Raw genomic sequence first — 19,993 nt, 5'->3', positions numbered from 1 at the left:
CCGCGACCTCTAACCCCCGACTGTCTTCGCTCTGCGGTGCTACTTACTGTCTAACAAACCTCCCGGTTGTGTTTGAATGTATTTCTAAGTGTTTTAGGTGTGTTTTCTAAAGACGTGCACTAGAGTCGGACCGACGAGGTCCAGCTGAGACCGGACGGTCCTACACACACACACACACACACACACACACACACACACACACACACACACACACGCGCGTACACACATACTGAAGGACAAACTGCGGAGCACTTTGATTGGAGGACGAGGCGTGACGTAAGCGTGTTGATGCTGATCTGAACACACCTGTACAGTCGCCCCGCTCACCTGTGGATCCACCGATCGGTTTTAGTTTGTGAATAAAGTGTCGAATGCCAAAATGGACCTCCTGCTCTCCGAAGTCTGTTTTTTTTTGTTTTTAAAGTGAAATCAAAAGGTTTATAAGTCAATGAACTTCCCGGATGATAAATTTACTCTTGCGGTGCTCAAGAAAGAAATTTAAAGACCATCGTAAATTAGTTTATCAGTTCGGAGTTCAGTTTGAACTTTTGTTTCTACCTTGTTTTTTTTTCTTTGGTAGATTCAGTGATGTTATTAGCGGATTTTGTCGCTCTCCAGAGGATGAACCCTTCAGATTTGAACAACGATAAGCGTATTTCTAGCTCCATCTTCAGGACAAACCTCATAAAATCATTAGTTTGTTGTTTTGCGGCCGTGATGTCGTCCTCACGGGGGCGCTAACGGGGACTTTTTGGTGTGTGTTGGTTTGTTTGGTAATTGTTAGGATTTTGTGTCACAGGTGGAAATGTTTTGTGATTTAAAAGATGAATTTCAGCAACAAAAAAAAGAAAGGGAGACAAACATCGACAGGGTTTTTTTTTTCTTTCTTTATTGCTACGCTGAAGAATTCAGTCAAAAAGGCCGACTACAATAAAACCCACACATCAATGTTCTGGTCAAACATAACAGGCACATCATTTTCTATGTTATAATTGTTTCGTATTTAATCTGTTGTTGTTTTTTTCCAACCAGGAACATGATTCTGACCACTAGGGGGCAGAAAAACCCTCAGAACTGATGAACCATTAGCTTATAAAGTAGTTATGACTAGCATGTTAGCATGATCACCACACATGAGATAAATAATTATCTCATTGCTTGTGTGGAATGATAAACTAATGAAAAGGTATTAGATGGCATTCTCCGTTGTGTTGGTGAATTCTGCAGAAGCCGTGAAAGTAAACAATCTTAGATAGTTTTATTTTAGTCCATGTGGGAGGCGTGTTCTTCTGTCTGGTCTAACACGGCTAATATTCGGCGCTACAGAACCAAAACAAAACCAAGACAAACTCACCGCCGTCAACACTTCACCACAAACCAGTTCTCTTTACAGCGAAGACTTATAAAACCGTAGTGACATGTTTTCGTACATCAGGTGTTCCACTCCGTTTATTATCCTGAACTACACGGCAACAAACACGTCAAGATGGAAACACACGGCAAACAAACCTCAAACCTCAAACACACCGCCGGAGTTGGAAGAGGAGCCGAGCTTCACTCAGCGATCTGAGGAAACAATAAACACGTTACAAACACGTTAAAAAAACGCACTACGAACATGTGACGATGTTACAAATATGTTTAAAAACATGTTACGAACACGTTACGAACACATTTACTGCGTGATGTCAGACATGTCAGACTCACCATGGCCACCTTGGTGGTCTGTTCGCGGGTTCGAATCCGCAGCTTGTTGACGGTCGTCTCGGCGATATCGGCTCTCTCCTCGGCGTCGTCCAGCTCGTGTTGGACTTTCCGGAAACGTACGATGTTGCAGCCCACCTGCTCCTCCTGGTGGACAAAAACAGGATTACAGCGTTAAATATAACATGAAGGTGAGTGATTATTCGTTTTGTGTGATATTTTTAACGTGTGTTTGCATTGTGATGACACAGCGGTACTCAGACTCACCGCGGTCTCCGCTTGTCTCTTGTAGCTCTTGACTTTGGTCTGCAGCTTATCGATGAGCTCCTGCATCCTCAGCAGAGTCTTCCTGTCCTCCTCCGACTACAGGAACCAACAGAGACCTGATTAAAGAACAGAACCGGCAGAACCTCGACGTCCGGCAGCAGCAGGTCTCACCTGATACGTCAGCTCTTTGACTCTCCTCTCGTAGCGGCGGACTCCTTTGTAGTAGTCCTCGCTCTTCCTCTGCTCCACCATCAGCTCCGTCTGCAGCTCCCTCACCTGAGAACACGCAAGACGTTGGAAATCCGGGGGGACATGGACGGGCCGTTCAACATTAGAGTTTTAAACTCACTCTGGTCTCCAGTTTATGAAGCTGCTTCTTTCCTCCCTTTAGAGCCATCTGCTCCGTCTCATCCAGTTTGACCTGCAGCTCTGTGACAGACACACCGACACCGTAAACACCGGCACTGTTAACACCGACACGCCGTGAGGATGCCGGCGTCTTCATCATCATTATCATCATCATCATCATCATCATCATCACGTTGTACCTTTCATGGTGGACTCCATGTTCTTCTTAATCCGCTCCAATAGGCTGCTGCTGTCCTGCTCCTTCTTCAGTTCCTCTGCCATCAGAGCCGCCTGGCGACACATAGATTAGAGATCAGAAGGTGGAGGTCAGAGGTCAGGCAGTCACAGGTCAAAGGTCAGGAGTCGAACTGACGTCAGTGATGGCCTTCTTGGCCTTCTCCACGGAGCTCCGGCTCTCCTGCACCGCCTCGTCCACCTCCCCCGTCAGCAGACACAGGTCCGCCTCTAGCTTCCTCTTCTGGTTCACCAGACCGGTGTTCTGAAACAGGAAATAGTCGGTCAATCAATCAATCAATCAATCAATCAATCAATCAATCAATCAATCAATCAATCAATCAATCAATCAATCAGTCTGCAGTCTACAGGTCACTTAATCAGTTTAACAGTTACTCAATTAATCAAGCAGTCGGAGGATCAATCAGTAGTCCATCAATTACTTAATCAATTAACTGAGTCTGTCTGACAGTGAATCAATCAATCAGTCAGTAAAAGTTTCAATCAATAATCAGACCAACTGGTGCACCAATCAGTGAGCAGATCAATCAGTCAGTCAGGCAGTTCATCAATAAGTTACTCAATTGGTCACTAAATCAAATGATCAACCAATCAATCATTCATCAGTCAGGTGATCAATCAGTGTTTCCATGTGATGTCACTTCCTGCTCTGTACCTGACTGTCGGGGACTCTGATTGGTTATTGACCGGCAGGTGTTGATACCTGTGTGGTTATCAGGTTGACTCTCTCCGCCACCTCCACCAGCTCGTGTTCGGCCATCTTGCGGGCGCGGTCGGTCGTCTCCAGGATCCCGCGTAGCTCCTCCTCCTCGGCCGTCATCAGCGAGCAGCGGCGCTCCAGCAGGACGATCTGCTCTCGCAGCTGATTGGTCAGCTGGACTTTATCCTCCAGCTCCACCTGCTGCTCTTTCACCTGGAACAGGACGCAGCACGGTGAGAGTTTGACCCGCAGACCTCTTCACCACCACCAGGGGGCAGAATAACAACCTGACACACCTCATAAACCACCGGTTCATCAAACTGTCCCTGTGAATGTGTTAGCGGAGAGCGCTGACGTCCAGCACACTAATATTCAGTAGCGGATGGACACTCGACTCGTGACAGGTGCTCAGGTGAGTATCTACCTGTGTCTGCAGGTGTCTGATAACCCGCTGGCTCTCAGCCGCCTGCCTGTTAGCGTATCCCAGCTGGATCTCCATCTCGTTCAGGTCCGACTCCATCTTCTTCCTCAGGCGAACTGCCTCACTGCGACTGCGAATCTCTGCCTCCAAGCTGGTCTGCGTGGTCTCCAGGGAGCGCTGGTGGTTCCGCCTGGTGGACGGCACGGGAATTACTTGGTACGTTTTTTTTTTACTTTGAGACCTGCAGTTGTCTGGTTGGTTTAAACGTTTTTATACTAGCTTCCGTTGACGTATTTCCTACCTGAGGTTGTCGATCTCTTCATCTTTCTCCGAAATCTTGCGCTCGATCTCGGTTCTGATCTGCTGCAGCTCCGTCTGACACCTCAGCGTCTTGGTCTCCTCGTGCTCCAAGGTGCCCTGATCGGTACAGACGACAACGGAGTTAAACTCGACGGGTCTCACGATGCGCAGCCGACGGTTGTCTACAGCAGGAAGTGAGTTACCTCCGCTTCCTCCAGAGCGGCTCTGATGTCGCTCCTCTCCACGTCCAGGAGCTTCTTCATCCTCTCCAGCTCGTAGATGGTCTTCCCTCCCCGACTGATCTGTTCGGTCAGGTCCACGGTCTCCTCTGGAGTCGAGGGGAGGTCAGTCAGAGCGGGAAATACACAACGCTTCATTGCAGGCAGGCGTGTATTTGGGAAAACTGCAGTATGCAGTGTGACTGTATGTCAAACTGTCCTGATAAACCTTGTAAAACCATAACACGCTAGGGACAGTGAGGAAGGTGGTACCCTGCAGGTTCTTGTTCTCCCGTTTCACCGTCTCCAGCTGATCCAGAGCTTCTTCGTAGCTGTTCTTCAGCTTGAAGAGCTCCGTGCTCAGACTGCGGGACTCCTTCAGCGACGCCTCCAGGTCCGTCTGAGTCTCCTCGAACTTCAGCTTCCAGTCGCTCAGCAGCTGAATCACACCAACACAAAAACTGTATATAAGCATCATCGAACAGAGGAGCTGGTCTACGACGCCGTTGAGATCCCTCCCCAGGTAGCCAAACACCCATACACACCATGACTCCTCATAGCTAGGATTCCCATCAGGTAAAAGTCTCGGACTTCCACCAGGTAAAAGTCTCGGCTCCCACCAGGAAAAAGTCTCATAGTCCCACCAGGTAAAAGTCTCGGACTCCCCACCAGGTAAAAGCTGCTGGGTGTTGTAGTCTCATCTTCCTGACTCACCTTGTCATAGCCTCGCTGCCTCTTGTCCAGAGCCAGCGCCGCAGCGTTGGAGCGCTCCAGCTGCACCAGCAGGTCTTCGATCTCCGTCTGCAGGCGCTGCTTGGTTTTATCCAGCGAGGAACATTTGGCCTGAGACGCCTCCACGGCTTCTTCGGTCGTCTGCAGCTTCACCACCAGCTTCTTCCTATGAACAGGAAGACGAGTCTGAAGACGGAGCACGCCGCAGGGCAAATGTCCATCCGGAGGCCCACCAGAAGGAGGCGCCAGAGGACAAAATGGGATCTTACTTTGCATCCTCCAGCTCCTCTATTCTCAGCACGGCTTCCGTCTCGTACTTGGTCCTCCACTGGACCACCTGACTGTTGGCCATGGACAGCGCCCTCTGCAGCTCAGTTTTGGCCTCCTGCTCCTCCTCCAGCTGCTCCCTGAGCAGGCTGCAGTCGTGACGGGACGCCTGCACGGCGTGAGCCAGCGTCACGCGGGCCTGAGACAGCGGCAAAACACAGGAGAGCGTTACGGAGCCGACAGGTGAAACACAGCTTCATGAATGGGTTTATTTAAGAGGTGAATAAACGTGTTGGCGTGACGTCAGAGTTTACTTTGCTCTCCTCCTCCATCCTCCTCTTCAGATCCTCCGAGTTCTGGCAGACTCCTGCCTTGGAGCGCTGCAGCTGACCGATCATGGCGTCCCGCTCCTCCACGCGACGGCTGTACTCGGCTGACGGAGCGACATGGGCAAAAAAGCAGAGAAGAAGAAGAAGAAGAAGAAGAGAGTCCAGGTGAGATGAGCCTCCTACGTCTGTTTTAACTCCATTTTTACATCTAAAACCCTGTTTGGATGGAGAGATTCTGATATTATCTGTTTTAGTGAGACCAAAACCTTGAAACAGGTACCGTCCTCAATGTGTGTGTGTGTGTGTGTGTGTGTGTGTGTGTGTGTGTGTTGTACCGGTCTCGGTGACTGCTCGTGCTTTCTGAGTGGAGGTTTCGGTCAGTTGTCTCTGCATCTCCTCCGCTCTGCTCCTGCTCTCATTCAGCTGGTCCTCATAAACCCGGCACATCTTCTCCACGGCTCCCTACACACACACACACACACACACACACACACAAACACACACAGACACACACATTCGTTGGGCTGATATAAACCTGGTGCTCCTTGGGGGCGGAGTCTTCCCGGGTGCTTGTACCTTTGCCCTGGAGAGCTGCTCCACGTTGGCCGCCAGGTCGTCGGCCTCCAGCCTGAACTCGGCCTTCTCCTTCTCCAGCTTCTGCTTCGCTCTCTGCAGGCCGTCGATCTGCTCGCTGAGCTCTGTCACCGCGTCCGAGTGCTTCTTCCTCAGAGTGGCGGTCGTCACCTCGTGGTGAAGCCCCGCCTCCTCCAGCTCCCGTCGCATCTTCAGGAAGTCCGCCTCTCGCTTCCTGTTTGACACAAAGATGGAAAAGTGTACTTTTAAAGGATAAGTCCTCCTCACTTCAACCAGGTCTCCATGAGCGATACTGGCTTTACGCTAACCGATCGACCCCGCCCCCCGTCGTCACAGTTACTCATCACAGGTGCGAGTTACCTGTTGAGGGTGATCTGAACAGCCGAGGCTCCTCCTGCCTCCTCCAGCTTCTCTCCCAGCTCCTCCAGTTCTCTGGCGATGTCGTTCCTCTGGCGTTCGGCTTTGAGGCGCCACGCCCGCTCCGCCTCCAGCGCCTCCTCCAGCTCCTCGATACGAGTCTGAGGGAGCAGCAACAAACAAACTATAGCAGCAGTGAAGAAAAAGACCCGGGGGGAGACGAACCGGTTCTGTTCTGGACCGACCTGAAGCTCCTTGTTCTTCTTCTGGAGCTGAGCCACCAAGTTCTGCTCGTCCTCCATCTTGGACTGGAGCTGTCCCAACTCGAAGTCTTTTCTTTAGAGAAAAGAAGAAGCGATAACATGATTAGTCCCGATTCATCTGAGCGGTTTAATAAAAGCTCCGGATGCTCCTCCTACTTCTTCAGTCTCTCCTCCAGCTCCTCCTTCTGGTTTCCCAGGTCCCTCACTGAGTCCGTGGACAGCTTCAGGTCCGCCTCCAGCTTCCGCTTGGTTCGCTCCAGATCCGCCCTCACCTTCTTCTCCTGCTCCAGGGAACTCTCCACCTGCAGGGAGGAGACGGACGAACCACGGAGATGCTGGTTTTACATCCTAAATACGGTTTTAAAACAAGGTTCTGCGACTTCCTGATGTGCTTATCGAGTGTCAGAGATCATTAAGAACAAGTTTCAGGTACTTCAGGTGGTTCTGGTTCTTACACCACTGAGAATATGACAGGTGTGGTGGGTGTGGCCACCGGATGAAAGGGAGATCTGTCCTTACGTTGTCCACCTGCTGCTCCAGCCGGACTTTGACCTTGACCAGCATGTTGACCTTGTCCTCCTGCACCTGCCGGTCATTGAGCGCCTGTTGGTGCGCCTCCTGAAGGGCGACCTTCTCTTTGCTCAGAGACGCGATCGATTCATCCAGAACGCACATCTCGTGCGAGAGGTTCTTCACCTGGACGGACAGGAGACAGCGTGTCACTCGGAGGGACGCGACGAGTTCCCGCGGAGACACCCAGAGCGGGTGGGGAGGCGTTCGCTCACCTTGTTCTCCACGCTGTGTCTGTCTTTCTCCACTTTAGCCAGCGTGATCTCCAGGTCGTCCACGTCCCTCTTCAGCGTGGACACCTCGTCCTCCAGCAGCCGCTTCTTGGACATCAGCGTGACGGTCACCTCCTCCTCATCCTCCAGCCGCTCGTGCATGTCCTTCATCTTTGACTCCATGGAGATCTTGGACCGGATCAGCTGGTTGCAGCGGTCCTCGGCGTCCGTCAGGTTGTCCTGCTCCTGGAGCACGAACACGGGAACAAAATTTACATCGGAGGTTCAGAAGAGGATAAAGTACGTGCAGAATGGCGCCACCTAGAGGCCCGCTCGATGATTTAAAATATTTCTTATTGTTCCTTTAACTCTCACTGCGACTTACAGCTTGGAGCTGCAGAGTCAAGTCGTTCTTCTCCTGAACCAGAACTACCTGCCGCTCCTCGGCCTCCCGCCGCTTCCCCTCCGACCTGCAGGACAAAACCAGAGCAGAAGGAACCTTTAACGTCTGTCTCGAACGGAGCTCGTCTTAGTTTGCGATTTAAGCTGAACCGACTTTTCGTAGGCCTCTTTTAAATGGCTGAAGTCTTCGTTCAGAGCGGCCAGTTCCTTCTCCACCTGGGCGCTCCTGAGCAGGGGGCGGAGCTTGTAGAAGAGCATCATCCACGGCCACGTCCTCACCGAGAAGAAGGCCCGGAGGTTGAACTGGATCAACATCCCAGCGTCTCTGAGAGGACGAATCAAAAACCAAAACCTCCATCAACGTTACCATCCTGGCCGACGTGTCTCTTCACGGTTCACTTCCTCTGCCGGTCGCCATAGTAACCTGTGCAGCATCATGTTCTGCCGCTCCATCCTCATCAGCTTCCCCCGGCACATGGCCTGGACGGTGGTGAGGATCTGAGACAGACGGCTGTCCCTCATGTCCTCCAGCTGGCCCAGGAGACCCGCCTTGAAGAACACCTGAGGAGGAGGAAGAGGAGGTCCTGTTTTCTTCGGCGGCTGAAGTCTGAGGTCAGAGGTCATATCAGAAGCAGAGTTACGGAGAGTTTCGTTTGCTACCTTGGTTTGTCCGAACTTGTACTGTGTGTGATCGATGTCCAGAGAGCCCAGAAGTTTCTCCACCGCCTTCCTGCTGTCCACAAACGAGTCCTCGGGGATCGCAGACGGGTTCAAGATACGATACCTGAGAGAAGAAGAAGAAGGAAAAGAAAAAGAAGAGGGTCGGTGATCGGGGACGAGGCGGGTGAGGTGAACACCTGGACGGAAGGTTTTGTATTTGGACTCACCGCTGTTTGAACTCGGCGTACAGGATCCGGTTTGGGAATCCCTTCCTGCAGATCCTGATCCCCTCCAGGACTCCGTTACAGCGCAGCTGGTGGAGGACCAGGAACGGGTCCATCACACCTGGAGAACCAGACAGAACCAGAACAGGCTGACGTTGCTTGACAGGAGTCCTTCCTGATTGATGCTCCTTCGGTTTGTTTTCCCTTTAGATGATGATGATAATGATGATGATGATGCCGGTTCTGAGCGGTCTTACCTGGGTTCTTGGACTCGTTGGGGATGATGCAGCGGACAAAGTGAGGCTGAGTGCTGCGGAGGTTGGCCATCAGCTTGTTCAAGTTCTCCTGGAACCAAAACACACAAACCACAGAGATGAGTGTGTACTCAGGTGGATAGGACTTCCTGTAGTGGGCGGGGCTTAGCGTCTGTCTGCAGGTACCCTTTCGGTCCGTCCAACTCACCTTGTGCAGCTGTGAAACTGTCTGGAACGAAGCGGCTTTCCTCTTCCTGTGTTTGGCTTCGGCCTTCGGATCGCCTGCTGTAGAACAACAAGAAACACACACACACACACACACACACACACACACACACACACACACACACACACACACACACACACACACACACACACATACACACACACACACCCACACACACGCTCACTTATAGTCCTTTATATTATGACAGTTATTTGATTTTAACGTGTGAAAGTCTCTTCCTGGTCATAGTCGTTATGTTTGCGGATCAATATCTGAAATATTGACACTTTGATATTCTTCAAACCTTTTTATTTAAACTGATATAAATACATATCAGAGTGAAGTAAGTAAATACAAGTTATGAAGTAAGTAATAAAATGAAAAACATTCCACAATAAATTTCTGTGTAAAGATGTTTGGAATGAGATTTGTGTCCCAGAAATCACGTAAGTCGTATAATTTTTAAAGCCCTGATGCTGAAACGGCAGTTTTACTGCCAATGTTTTCACTTTTAATGACACTTGCGTATTAATCTTAAATTAAATACTCTTACTAAATGTCCTTTGGGCAGCCGGTAGTGTTCACTGCCTGAGTCTTGTTTGTTTTGACTGACAGCTGGCAGATCATTGTGTACTACATATCGCGTAGTTACCCATCTCTGAGCTGATGTAGTTGTCGAAGAGTCCGGCCATCAGCTTGCTGGAGGACTTCTGGAAGAGAACGACCACGGTCTCGTTCAGAGGGTCTCGGTTCTTGTCCAGCCAGCCGGTGATGTTATACGGCACCTGGAGAACACAGTCAATCGAAAATAAAAACATAATCTAAAGGATGAAATTTGGCTTTATATCAACCAGTAAACAGCTCAGTGCGCTAAAATGACATGGCGTTCCTCAAGGCTCCGTTCTCGGGCCTCTGCTTTTCAGGATACCAGCTAAGATTAATGGAAGATAATAAGCAAACATCGACCTACTATCTAACCGGCTAACTTCCTTACCGAGAAAACCAGCAGTAAAAAAACATCTTAATAAATGCACAAAGACGACACTCACCACTCCGGCGTAGTGAACCACCTCGAAGTGAGGCTCGTATTTGCGTTTCTTGTCGGGCCGCGGTCGCTGGAAGTTGGGCGACTTCCCCAGGTGGTTGTCGTAGAGTTTGGTTTTAAAGCTGTGGTCGGTGGCCTTGGGGAACATGCACTCCTCCTCCAGGATGGACAGGATCCCCATCGGCTGCACACGCAAACATTCATTTACTGTGTGTTCGCTGACCCGCACACACACACACACACACACACACACACACACACACACACACACACACACACACACCTTCTCTATGAGGTCTATGCAGGACTGCAGGTCCAAACCGAAGTCGATGAAGGTCCACTCGATGCCCTCGGTCTTGTACTCCTCCTGCTCCAGGATGAACATGTGGTGGTTGAAGTACTGCTGCAGCTTCTCGTTGGTGAAGTTGATGCACAGCTGCTCAAAGTTATTGAACTGAGGAAAGAGACGGAAAGACGGCGTTTAAAAAAAACGAAGTTTTTAGATGTGTATCAGAAGAAAAGGAGGAAGTTTAGATGCAGTGGGATTATGAGGTAAAAACAAATTTAACACTTCTGCTGAAGGGATTTAAAAGCTTTTTAAAACGGAAACCGTTGAATCTCGAAGAGTCGATGTGATCGTCTTTACCTCAAAGATCTCGAATCCGGCGATGTCGAGGACTCCGATGAAATACTGTCGAGGCAGAGCGGTGTACAACGACAAGTTGATGCGACTGACCAGCCACTTGAACATTCGGTCGTACACGGCTTTGGCAAGAGCCGCCACGGCGTAGTTCACCTGCACACACAATCACCTGATTGTGACTGATTGATTGATTGATTGATTGATTGATTGATTGGCTGAGCTAGATTGATTGGTTAGCTAGCTGGTTGGTTGGTTGGTTAGCTGGCTGGCTGGTTGATTATTGATTGATTGATTGATTGATTGATTGACTGGCTAGCTGGTTGGCTGATTGGCTGGTTGTTTGGCTGACTGACTGACTGACTGACTGATTGATTGATTGATTGATGGGTTGCTCACCTGTTCCACCGTCTGACCTTTCACTATCAACTCGTGTCCGACTTTGACCCGAGGGTTCAGCAGACCTTTCAGCAGGTCGGCGGAGCTGATGCCCATCAGGTAAGCGGCCTTATCGATACCTGAACACACACAACACCCACACACAGCTCATCATCTGAGGTATCAACACCTGATTAGATTATTCCACAGTTATAATCAACGATGAGGAGACCAAAAACGTAGCCTACACCTCATTGGGGGATTATTTAGTATCGCACTAGACGCGTTAGTAATTGAAGGTCCTCATGAAAGTACGAAGGAGAAACTGGATCTCAGACTCAAAGATGGAGCCGAGAAGGTTTTCTAGCTTCCACTGCTCACGCTCAGCAGCTCGGCACATGGACTTTGTGAAACTGGCTTTTATTTGGCGCCAGGGAGGTTTTTACGAATTCAAAATTCACTACGACGGATAGTTAGCCAGGACAGAAGGTCCCGTCGTCGATGTTCTCTACAGGCTCAACTTGAAGCTAACGAGCGCGCTCCATCGGCTAAAAAATTCAGGACGCATCGTGGAAACAACTGCGTACCTCACAGCTAGCCTGACTCCGCCCACTCATCGTTCAACAGCTTCAGTCTTTGGCTGTAATTAAACCCTGTTAAACCTAGCTGCTCCTAAGGACCAATCAGCATCTAGTAGGGCGTGGCTAAGTTAGATGACGTTGAAGTCGATTCGGCAGTTTTGGTGCAAAACGTACGGAATACGGTGGTCGATGCTGATTGGTTGAAGGCCAATTAGGATGCAACAACTGGAAAGGACCTACGACGACCGGTTAGCTTCACGGCACGTAAATAACGTGTTCGGTGTCAGAAACTCGTCGTACTCTCGGTGCCATCGGCCTCCGCCTGCTCCTCCCTCTGTTTCTTCTTGAACTTCATGTTTCCGAAGTGCATGATGGCGCCGACGATCTTGTAGCATCCGTACTTCTCCTCCGGAGTGAAGCCCAGCGTGTCCATGGCGTGCTGCGCACACACGCACACGCACACACACACACACACACACACACACACATGGCGGTTTAGACTCTGTCAGACAGCAGGAAGTGATGTTTCAGGACGTAGGCGTGGTTGTCTTACGTCGGTGAGGCTCAGCTCGTCTCCGTCGTTGATGCCCTCCACCGTGGTCACGCCCTGGGAGCAGAAGTGGTAGTCGTATGGGTTGGTGGTCACCAGCAGCATGTCTGCAACACATCAAGTAATTTATTATCATAAGTGTAAAAAAGAACAGAATTAAAATAATCACAACTCGCTAAATAATAAAAAAAAAAGATTTATCATCTCTTTAATTTGTTAAATGTCAGATATGTTGTATTAAATGAAAGTTTGTCACACTGAAGTACTTTTGTATTAATATCAACTTGAATATCAATACGTTTTTTTTTTCCTCAACAAGTTTTTGGAGGGAAATCTGGAGGGAAAATTCTTCACTTGTGTGATGAGATTTTTACAGGAATCTGCAAGTATCATGGATACAGCGAGTTTCTCTTTGAGTTTGTTTTTTTTTGCCTGTATTTGTTTACATTGTGTAAAATTAATGATGCTAAATCAGCTATTAACAATTCCTCCTTTTAGACGATATCACTGAATTATTTTGATGCTAAAGAAATACTCGAAATAAAATACTGTATTGATCAGGGATGTTCTGAAGCGATGCAGTTCCTGTTAGTCTGTTGAACATTATTTCGTATTTATGAGACTGTTTTTTTCATTTCTTGTAATTGTAAGATATAATTCTTAATTATGAGGTCGACAGTTTTTTTTAGCTCAGTTACTTTCTACATAAACTATTTCTAAGTTTGTTCTTTTAACTGCAAAATAAAATGGCTTTCATTCTACAATTTTGTTTACAACTTTAAAAATCACTCTGTTTTTAATGACCTTTCTAATAAAGTAGGCTAGTTTCCTTTTTTTACATTTTAAGTCAGATTTCTATGGTACGAATTTTTCGACGTTGTAAATTCCGAGCAGACTCGAACGCACCACCATATTGCACACCTTGCAGGAGTTGGAGTCGGTGTCCGGTAGATTAAACCGTTCAATCCACCTCTCTGAGAGTTAGCTTCATGGCTAATTTTACTGCGATGCTAATGAGAGTTTAACAGGCAGTAACGGAAGTATTTCTGTCAACAACAGATGTTAATGACGTCAGTCCTCCCGTTCACCTGCACGTGGGGAAGAGGAAGGAAACTTGACCACGTGAGTAAAACACACCTGAAGTCTGTCTGCTGGTTGTGGATGATGTTTTTATGTATTATGGTCTGTTTTTGTGGTAAATGAAGATGAAGCTGCAGGAACAGATTCTACTGAGGCTTCAACACATTTTAGATTTCCAGCATTTTATATCTGTTGGTCTGTTAAAAATGATAAATAAATTTGAGCCTGTGCAGAAGTTCAGACATGTAAGAATGTCTTTTAATGGACGTTGAGCACAGTGACTTTAGTCAATAACTAGAACATGTCTTTGGTTGCAGCTTCTTAGTTGTTTCTTTTTCCTTTGTACTGTTGAGAGGACATAAAAAAAAAACGTTTGCAGACATTAAAATAACAGTGATCACCACTTTATATATGTTATAGTAATATTGTGAAGTTACTTGATAAATGGGTCTGAAGACTGTGATTGGACAGGTTACTATGGTGGGCGGAGTTACATTGTAGTTCTGTTTTGTGATTGGACAGGTTACAGTGGTGGGCGGAGTTACATTGTAGCTCTGTTTTGTGATTGGACAGGTTACAGTGGTGGGCGGAGTTACATTGTAGCTCTGTTTTGTGATTGGACAGGTTACAGTGGTGGGCGGAGCTCTGTTTTGTGATTGGACAGGTTACAGTGGTGGGCGGAGTTACATTGTAGCTCTGTTTTGTGATTGGACAGGTTACAGTGGTGGGCGGAGTTACATTGTAGCTCTGTTTTGTGATTGGACAAGTTACAGTGGTGGGCGGAGTTACCTTGTAGTTCCTGCTTGTGGTTGGACATGATCTGGTAGTAGATGTGGTAGCTTCTCTCTCCCGGCTGCTGGAACACAACTCTGGACTTTTCCAGAAGGTCTGATGAGAGGAACAGAAAAACAAGTTCACCGATGACAAAAGATATTCGTAAGTAATTTGCTGTACGTCTCTACGACACATTTTCCGCGCTGTACTACAGTTATGCTGTTTAATACAAATCAAATATATAAACTACCATCATGAGACTTAAACTAAATCAAACTAGCACATGGAACTCACAGATGTCGATGTCAGCGGAGGCCAGCTTCCCCGTCGGCCCAAAATGAATCCTGATAAACTTTCCCTGAAACAAACACAACACTCGTTACAACCTGTCGTACAGTTTATCACCAACTTCACGCACTACATCCGTCGTATCGAAAACTCACGAAGCGGGACGAGTTGTCGTTGCGGATGGTTTTGGCGTTGCCGAAGGCCTCCATGGCTGGATTAGCTTCGATAATCTGATCTTCTAAAGAGCCCTGAATAACACAAAGGGGGTGGGGGCGGAGCTTATTAAGATGTAGACACGACAAATGCTTAATAGAGAGTGAAATTTGAAGAGACTTACTCCTTTTTTCACAGTTTCCCCCAAAGACGCGACGGTGGCGAAGTACTGGATCACCCTCTTGGTGTTGACGGTTTTTCCGGCACCAGACTCGCCGCTGACCGGAGAGTTACACAAACACAGACAAACAAATTACAGCAAAAAAACACAAAACTTATTAAGAAGTTTAAAAGTGCAGTGAAACCACTTGTCATGACGTGCAAATAGTTTCCTAATTGATGAGCGGTTTCCCTCGAGTCACAAGTCTGAAGATACTCAAAGCGCAATCACGGATGTATTGGGAGAACCTTGAGAGCCTTGCTGCTACTTGGGCTCCCCCCGGTGGCTACATGTGTATTGCATTAAATGTCGTAACGTGTGTAATGTTGATTCTGACTTACGTGATGAGCATCGACTGGTTCTCTCGATCTGCGGAGGGAAAATTAAACCACGTGAACAAACGTTCAAGAAGGCACTGACAAACACGGTTCTGACGAGGTACGTTCACGCTAGCTGACGTAGGACACCTTGGAATGAGGTCCAGCATGACCTTTTGACCTTGATTTCAAAGCGCGAGTCTAAGTTAGAGGTCAGAGGGTTAGAAGGTGACTCACTCTGCAGCAGATCATAGTAGGCGTTGTCGGCGATGGCGTAGATGTGCGGCGGCGTGTCCGCGCGGCGCCTCCCTTTGTAGGCGCTGACCACCTCGGGGGAGTAGACCGGCAGCCATTTGTACGGGTTGACGGTGACACAGAACAGACCGGAGTACGTCTGGCACACAGAGAGAGAGAGAGAGAGACGGGACGTCACGAAGGATGTTTCTAACCGAGAGGTGGGACGACACGACGCCTCGTCGGAAGGTCCTCACGTAGATCATCCACATGCTGTATCTCCGCCTCAGGTTGAAGAGCACCGAGGCTTCGTTCAGGTGCGTCAGCATGGCCATGTCCTCCATCATGTCGAACTTGGGGGGGTTCATCGGCTGGAGGTCGTCCTCCTTGACGATCAGAAACTGAGACGATAAAAAAAAAAAAAAGCTTTAAATCGGAGAAAGGGTTTGAGGAACCAGCCGACCGACCGGCATTACATCGCCTCAGCGACGACGGGAAGTTGACCAATCAAATCAAAAGGAATCAAACTGTTATCGACCTCTTGAGGAACTTGGAACCGATTGTCTCATAAATTAAGAGCCCGACTGAGTGGTTAAGATGAACTCACACGTCCGTCCTTGGTCTCCACCGTCGTCTTGTCTCCGTTCAGCTCCCTGATCTCCACCTCGGTGTACGCTTCCACGTCATCGGGCATCCAGATGCGTTTCGTACCTGCGAGGATGGACGATGCGGTTCTTTAAGGCGAGCACTCCGAGGTAATTGTACAAATCAAGAGAGTCGACGGAGGAACGGACAAGAAGAAGTTTACCGTCGAAAGCCTGAGCTTTGGCGGCCAGCTGCTCCATGTTGGTGAGCCGAAGGAAGCGAGCGGCTTCCCCCAACTCCGTCATGTCCATGAACCGAGACATCTGAGGACAGGAAGACGCGCGGAGGGAGGCGTCGGTTAAAGGTGCAGTCTGCAAGCATTTCACCATCCTCAAAACTTTAGGGTGGAGGCGGAGCTACGATCGCGTCGTTGAGTGTGAGAAACCGTTTTCAATGCGTTGTTGTCGTGTTGGAGAACCCTGTTGCCATGGCGCCACAGTTCAGGCGGTTCACAGCGAATGTTTTCCCCCTCAAACGCCTCCAAAGGTCCCGGTAGAACTCGGTATTGACAGTCTGACAAACAGCTAATTTAGCTAAAAACAGCTAAACTCGAGTAAATAAACAGCTAACAATACTAAAATCCTAAAGTAAAGTTTTACCCCCAAAAAATCTGATGCTAGGTCCGACAACCGATAATTGGTGGCTGTAATCTAATAACGATTCTGTAGTGGAAATCACTGCATGGGCTCAGGAACACTCGGCTGTAAGAGGAATGTGTTAAAGATTTTCTGTTCCTCCAAAAACCTGATGTTTCTCTGCTCCCAGTTTCAGGTCCATAATGAAGGATCAGCGTTTTAAAGGGGTGTTTTAATGAGGATTTGGACGACCGGAGACGGTTTCAGTCCTCGTTCGGGTGTTTTCATTGGAATTAAAATACAGAACATCAGTGGGTTCGTTCCCTCAGCATCTCAAACCTCAAACCGTCCTCCTGGTTTACTAGGACCGTAAACTTTTTATTTAGCTGTGAGTAAAGCCCAAAGGAACCAAACTGATCCGTGATGTCAGCCGGATGGCATGGCAGTCATTTCCACAGCAGGTCCGTCCCACCTTCGAGCATTAGTGAGGCTTTAAGAGAAATCTGTCAGCTGCCACATTAGCTCAACGCCGCGCTGCTGCTCAGGCCTCGTCTTTATGAGCCCGGGCTGCCGGCACAAATCCCGCCGGTAAATATAACCGACAACAACAACAACTGCTGCTGCTCTCTCTCACTGTGGTCATTCATCAACTGTGAAACGAGACAAAGCTCCTCTACCTTCCTCTTCATCGCCACGACAACGAGGATATCCATTCATCCATGCATCCATCCATCATCCGTCCATCCATCATCCATTATCCATCAACCATCCATCCATCCATCATCTGTCCATGACAAGCTGTAACCTCACTGCACCCCAGGCCTGTCAATCAAAAAACAAGACACGCCCCCCAAAACAGGTCTTCTTGAATCTTCTTTTCTAATGAATGAGGGATTATTTTCAGATGGACCTCCAGAAAACTAAGAAGAAGGAGTGACTTTAGCTAACAACACCGAGATAACTGATGGACACATTTTATTCACTTTGGATTTGATGAGAGAAGTTGAATGGGAGTCTATGGAGCCGGAGGCTTTTTGGAGCCGACCTCTAGTGGCACTCGCTGGTATTGCAGCTTTAAGACACTTTCTGCAATCGGCCTCATTTTTCAGACCTGGAAGCTACGAATACTTTTATGGTCTGTGGTTTTCACATACTTCTGAGGACCAGTTACGGTTAAACAACATTTAAATCCTCAGATGTGGAGTTTTCGAGTATTTAAGGTTCATGGACTCAAGATTTTTTTTTTTTTGGTTCCATTTTGGGCAAAATTTTCATAAAGCAAACCAGACAGCAGATGGTATGAAAAGAGTCTCTCTGGGCTCCTGAGTGATGGAGGAGTCTGTTGATGAACTTTAGAAAAACCTGATGAGATTAATTCTGAACTTTTTTTTAACAGTTCTGTTTTTGGATTTTCCTGTGAAGCAAAATTAAATAAATCAACTTTAAATATTCAACTCAACAACAGTAGAAGTATAAATCATTTAAATACGTGGATTTCATTTCAGAATTGAACAGCTGCGGGTGTCTTCTCGTCCTCGGCTGCAGCCTCCCCCCGGGGGCTGATGGGTAATACTTACTGTGCCGGGTGGTCTGAAGCTCCTGCAAGCGGTTTTCTCTTCCGTCGAGGATTGTGCAGAAGAAGAGAATAAGTTGAAGCGGCGCAGCATCGCCTCTCTTTATAACCTCCCCGTGAAGGTCAGCGCGTCACGTGACCTCCTGCGCCGCAGCTCATTGGACAGACCGGTCCGGGCGGACGGTCATAAAAGGCCTGCTGTGGGTCGGGATGGAATACCAACATGGAGCAGAAGTAAAGCCTTCGTCCGGCTCCCTCCTCTCCTCGCTGCATCAACGGCTATGTATGGAAACTGACTGTCCACGGATCACTTTTCTGTCTGTCCGTCTGTCTGTCTCTTTCTGACATCCATCCAAGACATCACACCCTCATCTCTCTCCGTTTAAGTTGTATTCAGCAGCTTCATCTATATGTTTCTCTGTTTAAGTCTCAAAGTTCAGTCACTCTCTGATATTGTTGGTTTATTACAGAGGGAAAAAAAAAAAAAGACAATTTTAATAAATACACAGACTGTAATATCAAAAGTGTTCGTCGCTTCCGGGTCTGAAAAATGAGGCAGATTGCAGAAAGTGTCTTAAAGCTGCAATACCACCGAGCGCCACTAGAGGTCGGCTCCAAAAAAAAAAAAAGCCTTAATAGATCATAGAGCTGAACTTTCATGTCGTAATAAAGTGAAATGGGCCTTTAACCACGAACATTGTTCTCCATCTTCCTCTCCATCCTCCTCCTCTTGTACTTCTGACAGTTATGAATGATGACCTGCCGTCGTGTTTAGTTCACTGTTGGAGTGAAACAATCTTTACAGGGATTTAAACCGCAGCTGCGATATCCGGCTATTTATACACACAATGACCGGTCTGAGTGTTTATTTACGTGGTCATTTGCACACAGAGCGGGGAAGTGAGATCCGATCACAAGATGCATTTTAAAACCAGGTGTGCCTTCACCTGCTTTAAAGCTGTGATCGGATCGCCCGCCGGCCGGGACCGCCCCGAGATCGGATCGCCCCGCCGGCCGGGACCGCCCCGAGATCGGATCGCCCCGCAGGATGATCCCTCCAGGTGCGCTGAGCTTCAGAGAGGACTCGTGTTACTGCGAGACTTCCCACTGCAGCTCCTGGATCAGTTCAAACCCTTAACGGCTTCTCTTTTAAGCGTCTCTTTACGCGGCTGAGTTATTGAGCGGACAGATGAGCAGCAGAGACTAGCCTCCTCCAGGTTAAACACGGATGGACACGCTGGTACCTCCTGTAGCTCCGCCCCCTCCGGGTCCACTGACTGCCCTCCTGTTGGGTTTGTGTTGTTGTGTTTGTGTTCCTCGTTCCTATTGGCTGAGCCCCTCGGCGACCGTCGGTGTTCAGAGGTGTTTTATAAATAAAGGTTTTACTCAGACTTACTGCACGCATTTCTCTGTAAGACCTCCATCAGCTGTGTCCCTGCCCTCCGTCTGTCTGTCCATCAGCTGGATCCCTGCCCTCCGTCTGTCTGTCCATCAGCTGTGTCCCTGCCCTCCGTCTGTCTGTCTGTCCATCAGCTGTGTCCCTGCCCTCCGTCTGTCTGTCCATCAGCTGGATCCCTGCTCTCTGTCTGTCTGTCCATCAGCTGTGTCCCTGCCCTCCGTCTGTCTGTCTGTCCATC

At 48.5% G+C, this 19,993-nt stretch overlaps 1 protein-coding gene across 1 annotated transcript; it reads right to left on the bottom strand.

The window, feature by feature from the left end:
• Window positions 1-879: 879 nt before the first annotated feature.
• On the bottom strand, window positions 880-18,408 carry LOC138631541 (myosin-7B-like). Its single transcript, XM_069716547.1, has 46 exons — window positions 18,361-18,408; window positions 16,372-16,471; window positions 16,171-16,274; window positions 15,821-15,964; window positions 15,567-15,723; window positions 15,354-15,381; window positions 14,977-15,070; window positions 14,795-14,887; window positions 14,646-14,709; window positions 14,367-14,465; window positions 12,501-12,604; window positions 12,248-12,386; window positions 11,388-11,506; window positions 10,995-11,144; window positions 10,632-10,802; window positions 10,353-10,532; window positions 9,956-10,088; window positions 9,286-9,362; window positions 9,081-9,168; window positions 8,827-8,944; window positions 8,600-8,723; window positions 8,364-8,500; window positions 8,094-8,264; window positions 7,923-8,007; window positions 7,541-7,783; window positions 7,275-7,451; window positions 6,912-7,057; window positions 6,738-6,828; window positions 6,496-6,653; window positions 6,118-6,349; window positions 5,877-6,003; window positions 5,527-5,645; window positions 5,215-5,411; window positions 4,928-5,111; window positions 4,487-4,652; window positions 4,199-4,323; window positions 3,997-4,112; window positions 3,699-3,885; window positions 3,278-3,487; window positions 2,693-2,818; window positions 2,520-2,610; window positions 2,321-2,400; window positions 2,143-2,247; window positions 1,972-2,067; window positions 1,708-1,851; window positions 880-1,566 (listed from the first exon to the last, which is right to left on the bottom strand). The coding sequence occupies exons 2-46, from the start codon at window positions 16,469-16,471 to the stop codon at window positions 1,555-1,557; spliced, it is 5,811 nt and encodes a 1,936-aa protein (XP_069572648.1). The 5' UTR covers window positions 18,361-18,408; the 3' UTR covers window positions 880-1,554.
• Window positions 18,409-19,993: the final 1,585 nt, after the last annotated feature.

This window comes from Brachyistius frenatus, unplaced genomic scaffold (genome assembly GCF_029030835.1).
Source record: "Brachyistius frenatus isolate BFR_SWC_R1_liver_20210118 unplaced genomic scaffold, ASM2903083v1 Contig_159, whole genome shotgun sequence".
Classification (NCBI taxonomy): Eukaryota; Metazoa; Chordata; class Actinopteri; family Embiotocidae; genus Brachyistius; species Brachyistius frenatus.
Note: the sequence above shows the minus strand (reverse complement) of the source record. Positions and strands in the feature narration are given on the sequence as shown.

Coding starts and splice junctions, on each gene's coding strand:
- LOC138631541 (XM_069716547.1), bottom strand. CDS start 16,471: ATGTCTCGGTTCATGGACATGACGGAGTTGGGGGAAGCCGCTCGCTTC. Junction 10,533..10,631: donor GCATAGACCTCATAGAGAAG/GTGTGTGTGTGT, acceptor TTGCGTGTGCAG/CCGATGGGGATCCTGTCCAT. Junction 8,724..8,826: donor TACGCCGAGTTCAAACAGCG/GTGAGTCCAAAT, acceptor TTCTTCTCTCAG/GTATCGTATCTTGAACCCGT.